At 61.9% G+C, this 7,472-nt stretch overlaps 1 protein-coding gene across 1 annotated transcript; it reads right to left on the bottom strand.

Moving 5' to 3' along the window:
- Positions 1 to 1,599: 1,599 nt before the first annotated feature.
- ODF3L2 (outer dense fiber of sperm tails 3 like 2) lies at positions 1,600 to 6,969 on the bottom strand. Its single transcript, XM_032466220.1, has 4 exons — positions 6,744 to 6,969; positions 5,831 to 5,938; positions 4,212 to 4,325; positions 1,600 to 3,081 (listed from the first exon to the last, which is right to left on the bottom strand). The coding sequence occupies exons 1-4, from the start codon at positions 6,937 to 6,939 to the stop codon at positions 2,597 to 2,599; spliced, it is 903 nt and encodes a 300-aa protein (XP_032322111.1). The 5' UTR covers positions 6,940 to 6,969; the 3' UTR covers positions 1,600 to 2,596.
- Positions 6,970 to 7,472: the final 503 nt, after the last annotated feature.

The following is a 7,472-nucleotide window of genomic DNA, read 5'->3' as shown; positions in this document are numbered from 1 at the left end:
GCGCAGCCGCGGGGGGCTGCACCCCTGGGACCCCCGTCCTTAGGCGTCCCGGCGCCCGGTAGGGAGGCTGGGGGAAACTGAGGCCCACCGGGGGCATGGGCGCCAACTCGGATCCGGCAGTCAGGGAAGCAGTGAAGTTTCGAACCCAGGACCCGGGCGGCGACCCCTTACTTCGCCCCCTACCCGTCGCCCAAGTTCCTGGAAGGACACAGGTGGGAGAGGCTTACAAATCACCTCCCTTCTTCCCTTTGTGACTCGGGAAAACTGAAGTCTGGAGAGGGGCGGAGGCGCGGTCAAGGACCTAAGGTCAGCCCCCTCCCTTCCCACTGTTCCAGCCAGGGTACTTGGAAATCACGCCGTGCTTTATTTCCTCCCAGGGAAACTGAGACTCAGAGAGGGGCGGGGGCCTGCCCGAGGGCACACAGCGCGTACTCGGACCTCTCGGTGCCAGGCTGGGCTGTCTGCGACAGCCTCTGCCGCCTTAGCCTGGGCCTCAGTTTCACCGGCTCTAAGCCGGGGCTGGGGCTGGAGGGTTACGGGCTCCTCCTGCATTTCTAGGGAGCCCTGTCCGGCATCAGTCCAACTGAACTCTTGGGCCTCAGCGTCGCAGGCCCGCCGGCTCCTCCATCAGCAGCCTCCTCGTCCCCCGCCAAGGCCTCAAGTGTTGTCGCCTCTGCACCAGGGAATGGACTGTCTCGGTCACCCCAGGACCCAGCCTCCCGGACCCGGGCTGGTCGATCCCCCTCCCCCTCCAGCCCCGCCCCAGGCAGGGCTGGCTGCTGGGAAACAAAGGGAGGGGGCCGGGCCCGGGCAGGTGGGAAAGAGGGGCGAGGCCACCCGGAGCCGGATCGATAAATCAGAGGGTGAGATCACTGCGCTGCCGCCGCCCGCAGACCCCGGGAGGAGGCGGTGATGGGGGCGGGGGGGAGGCGGGGCGCGCGCGGCCGTGATTGGCCCGCGGGCGGGGCGCGGGGCGGTGCTGCTGTCCGACGCCTCGAGCCTCAGGCCTCGGGAGCTATTGTGCCTCGGCGGTCCGGGCTGCAGAGGGCGTGGCCTTGGGGGTCAGCGGTGGGGGGTGACTTTTGTCGGGGTCTGGAGCCCCCATCTGGACTCGTGCGTGTTCTCTGTCTCTGTTGTGGGCTCCAAACATGGGGACTGTGTGTGGGTTGGGTTGTGTGTATATTGTGCGCGGATGAGACCGTGTGTGAAAGAGGAGGGAATTTCGGCTCAGCTGTGTGTGTGTGTGTGTATTTGTAGAGGTCCTGTTGTGTGTCCAGGTGTGTGTGTAGGGGGTCCCGGTGTGTGTCCAGGTGTGTGTGTAGAGGTCCTGGTGCATGTCCAGATGTGTTTGTAGGGGGTCCTGGTGTGTCCAGATGTGTGTATGTAGGGGATCCTGGTGTGTATCCACCTAGTCTGGTGAAGGGGGTGTGTCCACGTTTGGCACCCCCCAGGCTAGGGAAGAGGGCAGTAGGAGGGAGCTGACAGCCACCCAGGACCCTTCTGGGTCCCATGTGCTGTGCTGCCCCTGGGGCCATCTCCTCCAAGGAGCTGTGGCATAGTCTGTCTTTCCCAGGCTCCATGGTTAGGGCCCTTCTGGGCCTTGGGGTTTATAAGGTGTCTTCACACGAAGGGGTCCCTTATGTGACATCCTCCAGTTGTTTCCTTCCTGTCCCTGTGACAGAACAAAGGCCAGGGTTTCCATCCCAGTATCAGAAGGGCACTGGCCTTCATGGCGTGCCCTCGGACAGGCGTCCAGTCTCCCTGAGCCCTCCTTTCCCCCTCCATAGACTTGACTGCCTCTTGAGTTGCTGTGAGGCTTCGACGATCTTTATCAATATCTGGAACACAGCAGGCACCTACTGATGGCAGGCATTAGACTACATCCAATTCCTATACATCCTTCAAAGCCCAGCTTCAGTGGCCCCTCTTCCAGGAAGCCTACCTGGCAGGCTTCCCCACTCAAAGCCCTGGCTCCACCTCTGGTCTCCTCCAGCCCTGGGCCCCTTCTCTGGTCCCATCCAGATCCCTACGGACTGCAGGGTTGGGGGTCTGGATCTTGAGAGCTGCATTCAGGGTTCTCTCCTGTGACGTGAACAGACAAAGCGTGTGTGCTGTGACAGTTCTCGGTGCCGTGGAGATTTATTGGCCAGCAGCTAGAGGATGGGGCTGAGACCAGGGCTGTGCTTCCGTGAGGAGCTGGGATGAGCCCAAGTTTGGCAGAAACCCAAGCTGCGCTGAGGACCCAGGCCCTGGTGAGCGGATGCTGAGTTCTAGGACACAGGAAGCTGCATCTCCAGCCAGCAGCTGGGGAAGGCCAAAGTGTCCCTTCTTCCACCTGGCCTGGCCTGGTGTGACCCAGAGAGGAGAAACTGGGACGCTGGAAGGAGGCTCACCCTGTCGGGGCCAAGGGGTCACATCCCCCGGGGACTGGAGAAGCGGGTGGCCTAGAAGGACCTCAGACAGTTCAGAAAAGAACTGTCCCCAGTCCCCCAGCTGAAGCCAGGCCCAGGAGGGGCTGCCCACACTGCACTTCACAGCATGGAACACTGAGGCTCTCAGCCCAGAAGCAAGCCAGGCATCCTGTCCCCTGAAGGCATCAGGCTGTGGTGTCGGCGGCCATGGTGGTGGCCCGTTTGGAGTGGCGGATGCCCATGGTGAAGGCCGGGGCCCTGGCCTTGGTCACAGTGACCTGCTCGGGGCTGTGGGTGCCCGGGCCGGGCGTCTCCTCCGGGGGGCGCGGGGCTCGGGGCCGCCCCAGCATGGTGAAAGCGGGCCGGCGCTGGCGGTACATGTTGGGGTCTGGGCTGTCGTACTGGCCAGGGCCTGGCATCTCAGCAGGGTCCTGCGGGGGGCGGGCAGCGGGCATGCGGCCCACCACCGTGTAACTGGGGCTGCTGGGCTTGATGGAGATCTGGGAGCCCCAGAGGGAAGGCAGGGTGTAGGTGTTAGGGGCAGGGGTTGAGTTGTCCATGGGCTGTGGGCGGAGGCGGGAGCCCAGGGTGAAAGCTGGGGGGGTCCGCTGGCGCACAGGAGCCACCTTCTCTGGGCTGTAGGCCCCAGGGCCCGGCGTCACCTCCAGACCTGTGAGAGTCGGGCAGGAGAGTTGGCATTGGCAGAGTCCTTACCCCCTCGAAGACCTCGCACGGCTCCCATGGCCATGTGCATCGTGGAGCTCGCAGCAGCCCTGAGGTGTTTCTTCTTCCCCGACCCCTCTCTGTTCTCTTCCAAGCCTCCAGCCTTTGCCCAAGTTCAGCCCCCTGCCAGGCATGCCTCCTGTTTCCCATTCCAACCTCCCAACTTCTGCTTCTCATCCTTTAAGATGGCCCCAAAGTCCCCACCCTCTGCTGCCTTCCCCACACCCTCCTTTTGGCAGAGCCCCACAGTCCTTCCCAGGATCCCCCTGGTGTGGGTCTGTCCCCCTCTCCAGACATAGCCACACTGGGGTGGGATGGTCCCCAGTTGGGTCTAACTCCACCACTGGACTGGGGTGTCACAAAAAGCAATGACATGTCAAATCTACTTCAACTCCCAGCAGTTGGCTTGATACATGTTTGAGTGAATGGGTGAGTAGAAGGATGGGTGGTGAGTGAATGAGTAGATGATGGATTCATGAATATGTAGATGGATTGATAGATGGATCCCGGATGGATGGATGGATGGATGGATAATGGATGGGTGGGTGGATGGATGGGTGGATGGGTGGGTGGATGGATGGATTGATGGGTGGATGGATTAATGGCTGGACTGGGTGTTGAATAGGGTAGTTTGGTAAGGGGATACATGGATGAATGGATGAATGATTGAATTGGTGGGTCCCTGGGTGATAGGTCAAAAGATGAAAGGGTGAGTGGAAATGGGAGGCTTGAATCGGGTAATTAAATCTGGTGCTTTAGGGGAATGGGCACTGCCTGGAGCCTGTGGAGGGGATTGCTGGTTTGCCACAGTCCCCAGTGCTCCCTTTGCCGAGGATGAGCCCCAGCTGCCTTCGTGGTACCATGTGTGGACAGGTCACCATCACCATGGCCCACTTCCCCCATTCAGGTACTCTCAGGGCCCTTGGCCCCTCTGCTGAGGCATTGGATTTTGTCACTCCAAAGACATGGAAGTCCTAAAGACTCGGGGATGGGAGGGGAGGAGAGGACAGAGGCACAAGAGTCGCTAAGACCCCAAAAGGGCAGATCCTGGTGGGGCAGTACAGGTCAGATACTCACCCCGAGACTTGCCCCGGCCCTGCATGGAGTAGGCAGGGGTGCAGCTTCGGCCAAAGCGGGTGACTTTCGGGTCCAGGAAGTAGACTGGCCCCGGGCTGGTCTCCTGCGGAGATACTGGGAGAGAAGCCCAGGGTCCTGAGGGCCCCACTTGGTGCCCCTGGTTAACCCTGAGGCACTTCCACCTCCCCCCCAGACACCCCCCCCCCCGCCGCCCTCTCTGGGAGGGCAGGGACTCAGCTCACTGACCTGGGGGCCCCAGGTCTCTTCTTGACTTTGTCTGGATAAGCGTTGCTCTGTCCTCACAACCCCAGCTATCCTGTGGCTCTGTCCCGCCACCCTCTCCTGTGCCAGTGGCTGGGGAACCAGCTCATGGGCCGTTAGAACTGCGCCTGGAGCTAGAGGAACCAGGCCCTGAGTAAGCGGCCAAGGAGCGCCCTTTCAGTGCTGGGGCCTGTCAGGAGTTGGGCCTCTGTGAGCCGGGTCCTTGGGCGGGCTGCATGGCATAAGCCGCCTCCTCTTCCCCACTGAAGGGGGTGGGCCAGTGGTGAACGTCATAACTGGGACCAATTACCACGACTGTCACTGCTGCTGTTTACACACACTCCAGTGCCAGTGCACACATCTGAGTCTAGGAGGTTTACGTGCTCTGTGTGTGCGTGTGCACACATGACACTGTGCACGTGCGTGAAGCAAGCTCGTGGCAAACGAGCCTACCCCAACTCATGCCACTTCCCATCTCAAGGCCTTTGTGCTGCAAGCTCTGCCTGGAGTCCCCATCTTCTCAGAGGGGCTCCACCGAACTCCTACTCATCCTACAAAGTCCAGACCTCATGACTCTACCTCCAAGAAGGCTTCACTTGGGGTTCTGCAAAGTCTACACTAACAGCCACTAACTACCCCCACCTCCCTAGGCTGTCTGTCCCTCTGTCCCAGAATAAGAAGCTAGGAACCCAGGCCAGCCTCCCCAGTGACAGTGACTGTGGTGCTGATTCCTTCATTTGTCTTCTGGGCCCCTCCCAGCTTCCCCGGTTTTCTCACAGTTTGTTTTGGGATTGTGGCTGATTCTGAAGGCGGGGAAGAGGCTGCACCTCCCAACAAGCTTCTGTCCACACAAGTCAAAGTCCTCAATAGGAAGGGCTCTTCCTGCCCCCACCCGGCCCACGGGGACCCCCGAGCACTCTGCAAAGTGGGGTGAGGAGTGCCTGGGCATCGCAGCCTGTGAGCGCCCCCCTCTTCGGCTGCATACTCCAGGCCCTCTGCTCCTGAGCCCTGACTGGAGACCAGGCACCACTAATCCTGGCTTAATGACTGTCTCTAGGCATCCACCCTGTCTTTAATTCTGACAATTTGGCAAGTATTGTGCCCTCATTGTTGACAGAAAGGGAAACTGAGACACAGCATGCCCCAGTCAAGCATCAAGCAATCTGCTAACGCACCACAAAACCACACACTGCTCTCCTTTCCCTAAGGAAACAGGGCCCAGAGAGGCACAGCCGCTTCCCTGAGGACACACAGCAGGTGTTGCCTCACATCACACATGCTCCTAGGTGGGAGAATGGAGGCTGGGAGGCCCCCTCTCCTGCCCCTCCGATCCCTCACCCACCCTGCCCCAGCCTTACCCTCGCTGGGCCTCCGGGAGAGTGAGTAGGCAGGACCTGCCACCCTGGTGCAGTCGTGGTTGACGAAGCCGATAGTGGACGGTAGGACATACAAGCCCGGCCCAGAGCCTGCGACCAAAGCCTTCAGGTCATGACCAGGGGCCACATACCCTAAGAGTTGGGGGGGATCCTGGGGCCCAGCCCCTAAGACCCCACCCAGGTACCTGGCCACCCTCTATGGCAGAAGTGGGGGAGCAGAGGCTGCCTCCCCAGAGGGGGAAAGTGAGTGGCAGGGGCATTGTGAGTCAAACTGAGTCACAGGAAGGAGCTGCTGGCCAGCAGCCTCCCCCTCCCAGGGCACATGGGGACACGATCACAGGAGGGGTCACTGAGGTTGGACACAGAGATGTGGTCATGGGGGGGCGGGTACTGAGGTCTGGACACAGAGAGGCGGTCAGAGCTATGATGCTTGGTGGCCCCTGTGAGAATGTTAGTGCCACAAGGGCATAAAGCCTGCATCCAGCTGCTTTGCTGCAGACAGAGAGGTGGGCCAGAGCCCTCAGCGAGCCCCACAGTCAGTGTCGGGGGGTGCTCGGCCCCCAGGACCCCAGTCTCCCCCCTCCGCCTGCAGGCTCCCGGCGGCTCAGTGCTTTCTCTCTGAGGTCTCATCGCCACTCAGTGCTGCGAGTGGGTCTTGCCTGTCGGTCTCCCCACAGGGACCCTGCTCCTCTGTCCACTGCTGCCCCTCTGCCCTCGAGGGGCGCCTGGCCGGTGAGACCCTCAGCCCATGCTGGGTAGAGGCATCCTCAGGAGCCCATGGGAGCACCCCGGCCCTGCCCGTGCCACAGGGAGGAAGACTGAGGCTGGGGCTGGGCTCCTGCATGCAGCTGGGCTCCCCTACCTCCCCGGAGCCCAGGCCCCCTCGCCCCCCTACCGTTCTCCCAGGCGGCCAGCCTGCATGACCTCCGCAGGCCGGTGGTCTCTGGAACCTGGCACTCAGGGGCCCGCCGGCCTGCGGGTGCGGCTGTCAGCCGGGGTGTGGGGTCGCAGCTGAGGGTCCCCATGGCAGGCAGCGGCCACACCTGGTGCGGGCTCTGGGCCACAGGTCCCGGCACCGGCCCGGTCCTCATGCATCTGCCGGACTTGGCAGGGCCCTGGGCTCACCACCCCCTCCCTGGGCGTCACAGATGGCCCCTTGTCCCCCAGCCCGGCATCGTGGGGCCCTGGCCCAAGCAGGCTGGTCGGCGGTCACTGGCCTGGAAGTGGGGCCGGGATCGAGTGTCAGCCAGGTGGCTGGACGGTCTGGGAAAGAATACGGTGTCAGCAGAGCAGGTCCCTCAGGAGCCGGCCAAGCTGGGCAGTCTAGGCCAGAGTGCGCCCCAGGGAGCTGGCACTGCCAACACGGCACCCACAGCCTGGCAGCGGGAGGGACTGGGCAGGTCGCGGGCGGCGCAGCCCCATTTCCACAGCTGGGGAAACTGAGGCATAGTACAAGTCCGCCACCCAGGGAGCTGCCACTCTGGGCCAAGAAGCGTTCCTTCCTCCCCTCCTTCCTTCATCCACTAAGGACCTACTGTGTGCTAGTTTCTGTTTGGGATGGTGGGAACATGACAAGAACAGATAGAGGAGGACCTGATGTTCCAGGAGGGGAGGGAGGAAATAA

Source organism: Camelus ferus, chromosome 22 (assembly GCF_009834535.1).
Source record: "Camelus ferus isolate YT-003-E chromosome 22, BCGSAC_Cfer_1.0, whole genome shotgun sequence".
Taxonomy (NCBI): Eukaryota; Metazoa; Chordata; class Mammalia; order Artiodactyla; family Camelidae; genus Camelus; species Camelus ferus.
Note: the sequence above shows the minus strand (reverse complement) of the source record. Positions and strands in the feature narration are given on the sequence as shown.

What these genes read in the sequence shown, in the direction of transcription:
- ODF3L2 (XM_032466220.1), bottom strand. Translation starts at nt 6,939, where the DNA reads ATGAGGACCGGGCCGGTGCCGGGACCTGTGGCCCAGAGCCCGCACCAG. An exon ending in GCTGGCCGCCTGGGAGAACG is followed by an intron (nt 5,939 to 6,743) that starts GTAGGGGGGCGA and finishes CTTTGGTCGCAG; the next exon opens with GCTCTGGGCCGGGCTTGTAT. An exon ending in CTCCCGGAGGCCCAGCGAGG is followed by an intron (nt 4,326 to 5,830) that starts GTAAGGCTGGGG and finishes CTTCTCTCCCAG; the next exon opens with TATCTCCGCAGGAGACCAGC.